This window comes from Gracilinanus agilis, chromosome 2 (genome assembly GCF_016433145.1).
Source record: "Gracilinanus agilis isolate LMUSP501 chromosome 2, AgileGrace, whole genome shotgun sequence".
NCBI lineage: Eukaryota > Metazoa > Chordata > Mammalia > Didelphimorphia > Didelphidae > Gracilinanus > Gracilinanus agilis.
The window spans coordinates 677,856,759-677,869,836 of record NC_058131.1 but is presented as its reverse complement, the minus strand read 5'-3'; the positions used below and the strand labels follow the sequence as shown (position 1 = coordinate 677,869,836).

The 13,078-nt window shown below is 50.2% G+C and overlaps 1 protein-coding gene across 1 annotated transcript; it reads left to right on the top strand.

The window, feature by feature from the left end:
• Positions 1-10,478: 10,478 nt before the first annotated feature.
• On the top strand, positions 10,479-12,623 carry LOC123236444 (immunoglobulin superfamily containing leucine-rich repeat protein 2-like). Its single transcript, XM_044662841.1, has one exon. The coding sequence runs from the start codon at positions 10,479-10,481 to the stop codon at positions 12,621-12,623; it is 2,145 nt and encodes a 714-aa protein (XP_044518776.1).
• Positions 12,624-13,078: the final 455 nt, after the last annotated feature.

Here is a 13,078-nt window from a genome sequence, read left to right as displayed (position 1 = left end):
CATGAAGGGAAGTAATATGACAACCCATGTGTGGAAATTATTGCAAGTATTATTACTCCCCATTTCACAGATGAGTTATCTCTGTGAGAAGTCTGGGAAAATTGATTGGAGCTGATGAAGCATGTTATCTTTTACAGAGAGAAATAGCAGACTTAGGATGCAGAATTAGACACGTATATATGTGTGCACATACATATGTATGTATATATGTATAAGTGTGTATATGTGTATGTATATGGATATGTGTGCATACAGCCCATGAGGGAATTGATGTGTGTATATGCACACGTGTATCGTGTATACATATGGATTTATACATGTATGACATGCCTGTAAAACACTTGTGTTTATACATATATGTACAGATTCACATAAATTCTTTTATACAAATATATATAAACGTTTATACATATTTGTATAAACAAAGTTTATTTTTCTTTTTTTTTCAATTGGGATGAGGGGGAGCAAAAGTAGATTTCTGTTCATTTTTTTAAAAGAAAGGTGAGGGTGTGCTCCCAATGTGAAATGCTGCATTCCCTTTCAGATGAGCCCACTGGATTATTACTTGTACTTACTTGTACTGCTTTATTTTGTTACAAAGCCTTCTCATAGCATAAGAGTGATCTGTGTTTGCAATGTAAAAACAACATACATCAATAAGACTTAAAAAAAAAGAATAGATAGAAATCCAATTGTAGAAGGCTTTAAATGCTAAATTAAAGAGTTTGTGTTTTAACCTACAGCAAAAGAAAGCCACTGAAGATTGCTGAGTAGGTAAGGAGACCTGGATAAGTTAGTGTGGCTGGAATAAAGAGTAAATAACTAGGGGCAGCTGGGTGGCTCAGTGGATTGAGAGTCAGGCCCAAAGATGGGAGATCCTGGGTTCAAATCTGGCCTCAGACACTTCCTAGCTGGATGAGCCTGGGCAAGTCACTTAACCCTCATCACCCACCCTTTACTGCTCTTCTGCCTTAGGACCAATATACAGTATTGATTCTAAGACAGAAGGTGAGGGTTAAAAAAGAGTAAATAACTGAAGAGCTGTCCAATAGCCCATAAGAATGTGTCATCGATTACTCAAAACTTGTCAAGTTAACACAACAATTTTTGAAGTTTCTGTTGACAAGAACTAACAAACTCTAGTGGGTAACTGATGTGTTTAAAGAATTTCTCTGGGATATGATCTGAGCCATATCGATGATCTCCTTTAGCAGTCATGCCCTTCCCCACCTTTCCACATCACAGTCTATAAATTCAACCAGTAGAAGTATTGAAAGTCACTGGGTCACAGCTGAATTTCTAGTATCCTGGGGTGGGGGGACAAATTTTCATGTATTTCCAATGCCATGGTTAAAGAAAGAGAAAATATATTGGGAGTGCTAGTATGTTTGTTTTCATCAAGATTCTAAATCGAACAGACTCATCTAAGTTAAATTCTGGCTTGCAAAAGTCAAGATACTGAGATTGGAGTGAACAGGTTTTTGATATTAAGAGATGGGCCCATGCTTCATATTCATCATCTTTACACAATGACCTGAAATGAAGAGAACACCGAGCTGAAGGTCTGGTAACCCGGGTTCCAGAACCAAGCCTGCCACTTTCTAGCTAATGTGAACTTGAGGAAATTGCTTCACCTCTGAACCCCAGCCTGTTTCTGTGTAAAACAGAGGAGTGAATGAAAGGACCAGCCAGGTCCTTTCCAGCTCTAAATCCATTCTAGCTCTGACTGTTTGGGGTCTATGATTCAGTTGTCTGCATGACTCAAGTCCTATGTCCATGAAGCTGAAGTCTGGCATCTTGTTCCCAGTACCTTCCACTGAGATATGACCCCAGCGTTGGCCCCACAGCAAAGGGAGTTGGGGAGGTTGCCTGGGGCTAAAACGGAACTAGGCAGCAATCCCTCCTTGAAAGGAGGATTTGGCTTTCCCGTGTCTGTGCATTTAAAACTCGTCTTTAAAGCCAGAGCTTGAGCGTGTCCGCCGGGAGACTGAAGAGCTGCGGATTGCCAGCGACCAGATGAGACTGTCTCAGGACCGCTCTTCCAGCCCCCTCCCTGAAGCGCAGAAGCATTCAGCTCCTCCTTTTGTGCACTTGCCTCCCAGCACTGTAGGCCCAGGAGAGACGCCACTTACATCACTTTCTCTACCGGAACCTTCTCCGAGATATAGGAGTAAACATCATTCCTCTTCGATCCCGCACTCCAGCGTAGGGTACTAACCACCAGCCCATGACAGCTCCGAGGTGCCATCTAAGCATCTCCCAGAACAGTTCTTTGACCAGAGAGTTGCTGGCGGGATGCTTCCGCCAGAGGGCGCACTCGCCACGGGCCGGGGAATCTGGAGGGGTCGGGCAAACTAGATACCCACCTTCTAGCCTCCTCCCAGATCCTTGTCCAAACGACATTAGCTATATTGCGTTTTATATTTAACAGCCATCTTCCTTCCTCGCTCCTTCTTTCTCCCTCTCTGCTCTTCCAAGTTATTGAGGAGAGATGGGGAGCAGTGGCAAAGCTCTGGCCAAATTAAAAGGCGGCTTTCCACTGCTTTCAACGAGATTTTTCCGGTTACCCCTTAATCGGAATCTCTTGAGCTGAGACTTGGACCTTTCATGAATTTAGGCTCTAGGAAAAAAAAACTAAAACGACCAAACATAAAGAAAAGAAAGACTACTTTAGATTCACAGATTTGGAACTGAAGGGGACGGCAGGGGATGAAAAGAAACTCAGGGAAACTGAGCCTAAGAAATTGACCTACCTCAGACACGTTTTAAGTTGCTAAGTCTGGGTCCGAGCCCTGGTCCTCTGATTTCAAAGGAGAATGCTTTTCATTGGAACACTTTCCTCTTGCATGAGAAAATTCTGAGGTTGGGGTAAAGATGGGAAAGGATATGGTATTTCATTATTTCATAGGAGCATAGATAGAAAGCTGGAAGGGACCTTAGAAGCCAACTGGTCCGTCGTCCCCTCCCGCTTTTATTTGGCAGGTGAAGAAACTGAAGGCTAGTGAGGTTAAGTGACCTGGACTCTGAATTCACATCCATCATGTTTTCCATTGTACCAGTGTTGTGTCTTTATAAGGAAAGTCAAAGGCTGAATTGGGGGTGGGAGAAGGATGCGCTATTCCCGTTATTTCTTTTCTCTGCTTTAATAATAAGGAAGGATATTAGCATAATAATAGCTCTTGCTCGGTCTGCAGGCAGATACAGGCATTTTCCAAGTGCTGCTTCCCAGTCCCCAAGCTAGAAATGGAACTGGAGAAGAGAACCCAGGAATCCCTTTTCCCAGTCTTCAGGCTGCTTCAGCCACAGCTTTGACAAACATTTATTAGGTTCCCATTTTTCTCAGAATTGCGGGGAGGGGGTCAAAGAATGGCTTTCTGGCTGCAGACACGGGAAATGGAGAGGACAGGGTAGAAGTAAGAAGAGAGGACTTGAGCTGGACTTGGCGAGGAAGAACTGAATGACCTCTGGAATGCCTTCTCTGACTCTCATACTTTGTCTACACAAGTATAACCGCCAGCTCTCTCTTTTCAAATTCATCTTCATCCGTCCCACCCCTCAGCCAGGAGACTTTTCTCGGATTGCCAACCAGCCTTTATCGCCATTTAACCTGCCTTAGAACGCCTTAAACCCTTTTCTACAACCCCGAAAAGAACATTCTAGTAAGAAGACTGAAGGTCGATGTGGACCCTTCCCTCTTCCCAGCGGCCTAAGAAACAACCTTGTTTCTACTCGGGACAGCTCTTTTAGCAAGAAGGGCTCGGATCCAGGGCTGGGGGGAGAGACACTGACAAGGACAGAAGACCAGGAAAAGCATTTTAAAGGAAGCCTCGGAGATCTGAATTTCCCCTCCCCATCCTCATTTCTATCCCTCTCCCCTCAATCTGGTCCTTTCACTCATCTCTCCAGCTCCTGCTGGGTGCCGAGGCGAGGGCCGGCACGTAGAAGAAAGGCTAGCAGAGCTAAATCAGGGCGGTTCTCATATGTTCGCCTTTCTGGTTTGAGAGCCATCTCCAGACCAGGGTCGTCTCTTCTCTCCTCGCGCTTTCTACCAGGGAAGCAGAACTCGGGGCCGAGAACAAGGACCCCTTGTTGCTGTGTGTCTAGCATCTTTACCACCACCCTCCCCTCGCAAAGGGGGCTACAGTTTCGAGACGAACTCTTTACAAAACCAGTATGTAACACGTCAGAGAGCCCGCGGGTAGCCAAGCAAGGCTAGGTAGCCTTCAGTCTCTTCGTTGCCTCCCCGGAAGCACAGTCCTGCCTAGCCTGACGCCACCCCGAGTGTGTATCTCGGTGCCTGTCCCTTTCCAGTGTCCTGACCCATAGTTGTTCGCTCAGGGATCCTGCTTCCTCAGTTACTCTCCCATGCACCCCGCCAGCAGCCAACGTTTGATTATTTTCCTCCCTGGCTGAGAAAGAGGTGAGCCGGTGCTGCTCAGTTCAGAGACAAAAATACCCAGTTCCAGTCCCAGGGACTACTCTAAACTGGGTAAGGGCCAGCTCTCCATCCCTATTCCCCTTTCAGCCCTATCCCTTACCCCGGAATATTCGAGTTTCTCTAGTCAGAAGAGGGGTGGAGGGCAGGGGCAGCGCCGAGAGTCCCAATAAAGAAATGAAAACATTTGGCACACCTGCGGCCCTTCTCTTCGGGGTTGGCTGACTCTGACTGAGGAAGAGAAGGGAAATGGAAAGGTCGGCCATTCCCTAGTGGAGAGTGGAGAGGGACAGGGAACATTAGAGACCTGGCTGACCCAGGATTCCCCGGGGGCCGGGATTTGGGTCATTTTTCCGCCCTCTTCAGCCTTGTACAAGACTATATCCCCATTTCCTGAGTCTTGGAAGCTGGTGGGGAACACTGAAGGCTGGAGGGTCGATGAAGAAACTCTGGGAAGAGACTGATCCACTACAATCTGCCTCACTCGGGGACCTCGCTATGTGTGCACAGGCGTTTGTAAGTACACGTGTGTGTACGTGCGTATGTATATTCTTATTTATCGTGCAAAGGATCACCAGAAACCCAGGTTCCCGGTGGTCTCTCGAGATTTTAAAGCAAACAAAAAAAAAGCGCTCTTCTCTTAGTTCTCTCCTTACTCCCTCTCTCCCTCCACCCCCACTGTGCTTATTAAAATGCTAAGCATTCAAATTGGCGGCTGCATGGCTTGGAATATTGATCTTATTAGACACCAAACAAAATTGGCGGAGGCTCTATTGATTAAGATCCAGTCGGGCCTGAGGGCTATAGCGCGCGCGTGTGCTGATAATGACTTTATCTGGGGAAGGAGGGGTATTCATTGTGCGGGGGGGTGGGGGGTGGTGAGAGGGCTGAGTATCCCTTAGGTGGGCTGGGACACTGACCCGCGGAGGTAATAGATAAGTGAGGCTGCTATGACAGCCTGTCCACGTTGGTTCACGTCTCTCCTTGTGAAAGCTGTGACTTGTCTTCCATGGAAGTGCGCTAGCATGGGGGATGGGGATGGAGAGATGCGAGAAGGTTTAGAAGGTGGCCTCACAAACTATTAACACTCATTAGCTGAGCGCCTCCCAGTCCCTCGGTAGAAATGTGTCTTCAAAGTCTGTGCGGGCAGGATGGCATAGTCACAGGTACAGTGGACAGAGACCTCATTTGATCTAGGCTCCTACACCTCCCTCCTCCTAACCCGCCTCCCCCACCCCCGCCGCAGAGATAAGGCAGTGACTTCTCTCATTCTCAAGTTTTTTTTTTGTTTTGTTTTGTTTTCCCCGCACAGATATCCTTCGTGGCCACCTGAGGAAGGAGAGTAAACTGTTAGAAAAGCAACGTAGCTGCGTCAGTACCTTCTCTGATTATCCCAGAGCTCATTCATCGCTGCAGCGCCATTGCCGGCTCTCTCCCCACCTTTCCCCATTTTTGCTTCCTTCATTGAGCCAGCTGTGGCCGCCAATAATCTGGAAGCCGGATCCTGCAATGAGCTGGCTGACTTCTGGGACTACCAGTTCAGCACTGCAGTAATTGTCCTGCTGAGTAGCCTGACGGTTTGGGGCCTGAAGTGGCCACACTGCAGGCGGGGTTGCTGAATGACACCTGTTCCTGTGCATCCTTACCTCCATCCAGACAGTCCATCTTTAAAAATCTCCCTGGAGTCGTTTCTTTCACCCTGTCATTTCATAACCTGACACCATAGGTTGTCTATACTTACCTGGCACAGGAGAGACTTTTTTGTAGTCACATGCATAGAGGTAGCTTGCTATGATCAAAAGAGCTCTGGGATTGAGGCAAAGGCCTCCTCTGACTTTTGGCCAGGCATTTGACTTCTCTGAATTCCTTACTTCCTCAATATTAAAATCAGCCTAATAGGGGCAGCTGGGTAGCTCAGTGGATTGAGAGTCAGGCCTAGAGATGGGAGGTCCTAGGTTCAAATCCAGCCTCAGACACTTCCCAGCTGTGTGACCCTGGGCAAGTCACTTAACCCCCATTGCCCACCCTTACCACTCTTCCACCTAGGAGCCAATATGAAGAAGTTAAGTGTTAAAAAAAAATCAGCCTAATATTTGCCCTGCAGGTTACAGTATTATAGTTCTAGAGTTGGAAAGAGTTGTTAGGGGCCATTTACTGGAACCCCTCCCCTGCTTCACATATAAACAAGATGGAGTCCCAGAGAAGGGGATGACTTGCTCAAGGTCATAGCATAGTAAATGGGAAAAAAAAATCAGGATTTGAACCTAGATCTTATTTCAGATTCATTTCAGATCCTATGCTCTTTCAACTCCACTTTGATGCCTGCAACAACCTCATAGCACTTTGCAAAGTGCCCCACAAATATGAGTTATTATTATTATATGAATGGATATGCATGCATGATTGTGTCTGGGTATAATAGAAGGAAAGAATGGCTGAGCCTGGGGTAAGATGAATGTGTGTATGCGTGCATAGTTGCAGGCATTATACACGAATAAAACAACTGTGACTGTGTGAGTGAATGTGAGTATGGTTGTGTGGAATTCTGTGGTCCTGTACCACTGAGCTCCTGTGATTGTGTGGTGTAGACGTGTATAAGCAACTGTGCCATTATATATCATTTTGGATGCATGAAGATGCAAGAGCCAGTCTTCAGTGCCCACCCAGGGACAATGCAAAGGCAAGACCAGAGGAGGAGACCCAATGCTTCAAGCTTATTCAATTAGGTGGTGGTTGCATTTTAACTAGGCATTCCCCTATATCTACATTTACATACCATGGATACACAGCCAGAGGGAGGGTACTAGAGAGACAGGCTTTTTGCACCAGAATCTACACCCACAATGAACAAGCAAGGAGTAGAGCCCAGAATGGCCCCTAATGGCAATGGACCTTGGGCTTGGGGTGGACACAGGGCGTGGGTCCAAGATTCTTTGTCCCAGTGAACATTTGTTGGACTAGCTCTCCTCTGAGTCTCTATCTTGGTCTAAGTCTCTCAACTCCCAGCCTGTCCTTCTCTTTGTCCCCCCCCCCCCCAACCCCTCAGCACACACAGAGCATTCCTTTTACAGTTCCCAGAGTGTTTGTAGGACTTCACCTCCTGGTTTGATTGGGCTTGGCAAACAAAAGATGTAACCACAAGAGAAAGAAGGGAGAATGAGGGTCTAGCAGAGAAAACTCACTTCTTCCTAGTCTTCCTCCATCAGACTGTCCCCAGCTCAGACGGATGTGCTTCTGTGTCTATGGTTAGGAGTTGGGGGGGGGGGGGAAGAAGGAGGTTAGAAGGGCCAAATTGCCAGGTTCTAGACAAAAATAGAAGGGAGGGAAGATGAACTCTCTCCTAACACAATCAATTATGCATCATGTTGAATGTGGCTTCGAAGAGAATCGAGTGGGGGCTGAAGGAAGGGGGAGAGGGAGAAAGGGCGAATGGAAGGGAGGAGGAGGGAGCAGAGAAGGGGGGAAATAAAAGACTTCACTTGAACTGGGGGTGGGGAGCTGAAATGTAGGTCTCTATCCATTATTTTTCTGATCCAGAATCCATTCAAGATTTTTTTTGGAGTGTTTGTTTTTTGTTTTATTTTAATAGAGTTTAAAGACACAAACACCTTCCCCCTCCCTGAGCCCCTCCTTCCCCCAAATTCCTCAAAGATGGTTTACCTCACGTGCTGAAACGATTAAAGCCTTTTGCATTCAATCAGTGAGCAGATCCAATGTACTCGCAGAATGTGTGTGTGTACGGGGTGGGGGGAGCTGGCGGCTGGGCTCTGTAAGATGGCAGTGAGCACGAAAACATACTGATGTGATAAATATTGCATTGGCTTTGGTGAGGGTCCCTACAGCTTTAACACTCGCAGAATATGCAGGAGGTGGGAGAGGCTAGGCGCGCCCCCGCAGGTCCCGGGAGCGCGCTCTGACTGCAGCCTGCAGCCAGCCAAAAGGTGGGATTTGGGGGGAGGGGGGCAAAAGTGACTGACTGGACTTGGGGGGCAGTAGGCTGGAGGAACCCGGAGACTCCCTCACTCATACCCTTCTTTTTTCCTTCCCACCCCCAAAACCTGGGACCTGGTTTTCTCACAGACCTAGAGCCGAGGCAGCCGCCGTCACAGCAGCAACAGATGCAGGGAGACCCTCTCCTCCGGCGTCCGTACTTCGCAACTCAGCATCTAGTTAGGGGTCCGAGTCCCCGGGGAAGCTGCGCCTCATCGCTCCCCAGTGAGAGCTTGGGGACCTGAAGCGGAAAAGGTGAGTGGGTCCCTGGTACAACGCTAAGCCAGGTGCAGCTCTGGGGCGTGGGAAGGACCCTGGACAGCGCACGCGGCTTGTGCCTGAGGGGGCATCTTTGTGTATGGACTTGCCCGGGGCGCCTCCCTAGAAGCGGGGACTGGAATCCGGGGCTTGGGAGACTAAAGGACCCTCAGGGTGTATGGAGAGGGAGAAGGGGTACTGCCAGGACTGGACGAAGTTGTTATACTCTGCTATAGGCAGGAAGGAGATAGGAGACATTTGGAAAGGGGAAAGGGGGTGACGGATTTTCCAAATGCGGAGCAGCGAATGTCCTGGAGCAGCTTCAAATAAACAAGTCCTGGAGTTGTACGGAGCTGGACACAGACGCTGCAAGTGGGGTGAGACTCTGTATATCCTCCTCCAGCTCTGGTGGGTGAGTAAAGACATCGCTCCACTGGGGGGGGGGGAGGAAGGAAAGAGGGGGGGAAGGACGCAGGTTTCAAGGTTAAGAAAAATAGGTACCTGGCTCCTCTACTCCCTACGCGTTACAGTCCCAGACACCCTTAAAAGAAGGAAACAGCGGACTGGACAGATGGATACTGGTTCTCCCAACCAGGGGTCCTGAGATTCCAGAAGGTTGCAACAGGGGGGTCTTTAAACACCACGAGAGAACTCAGGGGGAATATTCCAGGACACTATCTGAATGTCCCCACACACTGGATTTTCACGGGGGATGGAGATGAGAGGGAAGGCTTTCTTTCTGTTCTAAGTTTTTATGTTTTCCGATTGGTCGCGAAAACAAGAACTGTAGACACTGTGAATACTGGGTTTACAGTTATATTTGTATGTGGAAAGGTGTGTGCCTGTCTTGCGATATTTAGACTTGCATTTGCGTGCATCTGTGGTCTGTGTGTGTGTGTGTGTACATGTGATTGTATGATTCATTGCGAACATGCGTCTTGGTGTGTTTATATAATATGTTGTACATTCCACAAAGCCAAGAGTCAGGAAGTCGGAGACAACACTCCATTTGTATGTTTAAAGGAGAGCCCTCCTCTCCTTATGGAGTTTCTCTGGGTCTCAGAAATTCCAGCAGAGAAAAATTCTTCCTCTAGCTGACCCTTCATCGCCCTTCCACATTTCCTTACCATTAAACTGAGGAAGAGAGACGCTCAGAAAGCGCTAGGCTAACCCTTGGGGAAACCTTCCGGCGCCGGATAGCACACTGTCCCTTAGCACCAGCTCGTGGAAGAAGTGCCGTGGGACATGGGTTGGACGCACGCATGGAAACTCGGGCTAAATCCAGCAGGAGACAGTGGGTGGCATGAGACGGGAGTTGGAACGATGGGCTGGAAAGGGGGAGGGAAACAGGATGAGTTGCGCAGAAACCTTATTGGATTCTCGGCCATTTTCAGCTCCACTTCATGTGTCTCCGGGGCTTTTACAAATGGGACCCATGCCAGCAATCCTCCAGGCCAGCCTTGGCTCTTGGAGTGGGGTACACGAGGGCAAGTGATAAAGATAGCTAGGATAGCAACCTTGCTTCCAACTGGAGCAGGACTGGTGCTGTGCTTTGCCCTTTGCTAGATGTAGCGGAAAGAGCGCTGAATTTGGAATCAAAGACTTGGGTCTCCCTCCCGTGCAAAATCGCCACACCTTCCTGGATCTGTTTCATCCTGTCAAATGATAGTGTTGGACTAGCTAACCTTTGTAGTCCTTTCCAACTGCGTATTCTATATAATTGTATGGTAAAGAATGTATATTCTGTAACCTGGTGACTTCCCCTTTCCTCTCTCTCCTCCTTGCAGGAGACACGATGGCAGCGTCTGTGTTGGGCCTGTGGCTGGCGTGGGCGCTGCTAGGGGTGGCCCAGGGCTGCACCGAGCCCTGCGCCTGCGTGGACAAGTACGCGCACCAGTTCGCCGACTGTGCATACAAAGACCTGCAGGAGGTACCGTCAGGGCTCCCTGCCAACGTGACCACGCTTAGCTTGTCTGCCAACAAGATCACCTTGTTGCGCCAGGGCGCCTTCGCCGAGGTCACGCAGGTCACTTCTCTATGGCTGGCGCACAACGAGATCAGTGCCATCGAGCCGGGTGCCCTAGCGGTCCTGGTCCAGCTTAAGAACCTGGACATCAGCCACAACCAGATCGTTGACTTCCCCTGGGCTGACCTGCGCAACTTAAGTGCCCTGCAGCTGCTCAAGATGAACAATAACCGCATGGCGGCGCTGCCGGCCGACGCCTTCCGCAATCTGCGCGACCTGCGCTCTCTGCGCATCAACAACAACCACTTCAGCTTCATAGCGGAGGGTACCTTCGACGCGCTCACGTCGCTGTCCCACCTGCAAATCTACAACAATCCCTTCGATTGCACTTGCCGCCTTCTGTGGCTCAAGGCATGGGCGGAGAACACCCTCATTTCCATCCCGGAGAGAGAGTCCATCACGTGTGCCTCGCCCCCAGCCCTCAAGGGGGTCCCCCTGGGAAGCCTCCCAGCTCTGCAGTGCGCACCGCCCACAGTGCGCCTTAGTTACCAGCCCAACGTGGATGGAGGCGAGTTCCAGGATGGCCTGGCCCTGGCCCTGCACTGCGTCGTCACTGGTCACCCCCAGCCACAGATCCAGTGGCTGATCGAAACAGCGGGAGGTGCATTGCTCATCGAGCGACCCAACGCCAGCGAGGCCGGGGAAGAGACGCCTTCGATCTCTCCACAGCGCTTCTTAGCCTTCTCCAATGGCACCTTACTTATCCCGCACCTGAGCAAGAAGGAAGAGGGCACCTATACGTGCCGGGCAGACAACGAGCTGGGCAGCAACGAGACATCGGTGAGCGTGGTCGTAGCCGGGCCGCAGAAATACCCCCCGACCTCTCCCAGAGAACTCCCGGGCCTGGGGAGCAAAGGCTCAGGAGGAGATCGCAAAGCTTCTGGAAAAGGATACGGTAATAGCGTCTTGACTTCCAAGGGTGAGGAGAGGACCAAAGGCCGGGGCGCCTGGGGAGGACAGGGCAGGGTGTCCGCTGCCCGGACCCCAGGGGTTCCTGAGGATGCGGAGGTGGAGGCGGAAGCAGAAGAGGAGGACCCCTTTCGACCACCTCCATTTGAGAGACGCTGCGGGCAGGGGGACCCTACAATGTACGTGTCCAACCACGCCTTTAACCAGAGCGCTGACCTGAAACCCCATGCCTTCGACCTGGGTGTAATTGCCCTGGACGTGGCTGAGCGTGAGGCCAAGGTACAACTGACCCCGTTCGCTTCCAGGCCAGAAAAACGGCACTTGCGCATGCTCTATTTGTGTGCGGAGGGTGGCCACGCAGTAGTGCAGTGGTCCCGGATCGAGGAGGGCGTCAATTCCTACTGGTTCCAAGGCCTGAATCCCGGCACCAACTATTCGGTGTGCCTCACTTACGTAGGCGAGGCCTGTCAGGTGCAAGTCGTGTTCACCACCAAGAAAGAAGTGCCCTCTCTAGTCATAATCGTCGTAGTCAGCGTCTTCCTCCTGGCACTGGCCACCGTGCCCCTGCTGGGGGCCACGTGCTGTCATCTTCTCTCCAAGTACCAGGGCAAGACCTACAGGCTTATCATGAAGGCGCAGAACCCTGACCAGATGGAGAAGCACATCGCCGCCGACTTCGACCCCCGCGCTTCCTACCTGGAGTCCGAGAAGAATTACAGTCCCACAGACTCTGGTCCCGGGGTGGGAGAGGGTACTGGGCCTGGGAGCAGGGTTGGGACAGGGATTGGGGAAGAGGAGGAGGAGGACCAGGAGGAGGAGGAGGTGGGCGTAGGACTGGAAAGGGATGAGAGTCTAGTGGCCGGCTCCCTTCCGGAGTCCCAATCCAAGGCCAACCAGGAGGAATTTGAGGCAAGTTCAGAGTACAGCGACCGGTTGCCTCTGGGGGCTGAGGCGGTTGATATCGCCCAGGAAATTAATGGGAACTATAGACAGACAGAACGCTGACCTTCCTCTCCCCTCCTCCCCATCCTCTTCAACCCTTCAATTCCTGCCTGGCCCCCAACCTCCGATATTGGGAACCAAAAGAAAATGGGGTGGGGAGGGAAAGGGAACAGATACAATCTAAATCATTTCACGTTAACTGCATACATGAGGTTGTTCTGGGGTATTGACCCTAAAACTCTCGACATGCAGTCGAATTGCGGGGAATAGAATTCCTCCTTCCTTTTTCCTCGGATGCCCCCTACGCCCAGTCCCTGGAGGCTAAGCCCCACACCCGAGAACCCTTCAAATTGAACCATCCCTCCCCGTCCCAGTTCTAGCTGCTTTCCTTTTGGAGCAGGTGGATTTATCCTTAATGACCCGGGCCCTACTCCTTTAGAATTTTAAAACAAACAAAACAAGAAAAACAAAAGTCCCTTTCCTCCTCCCGCGACTTCGAAGGGAACCAAATCTAAGCT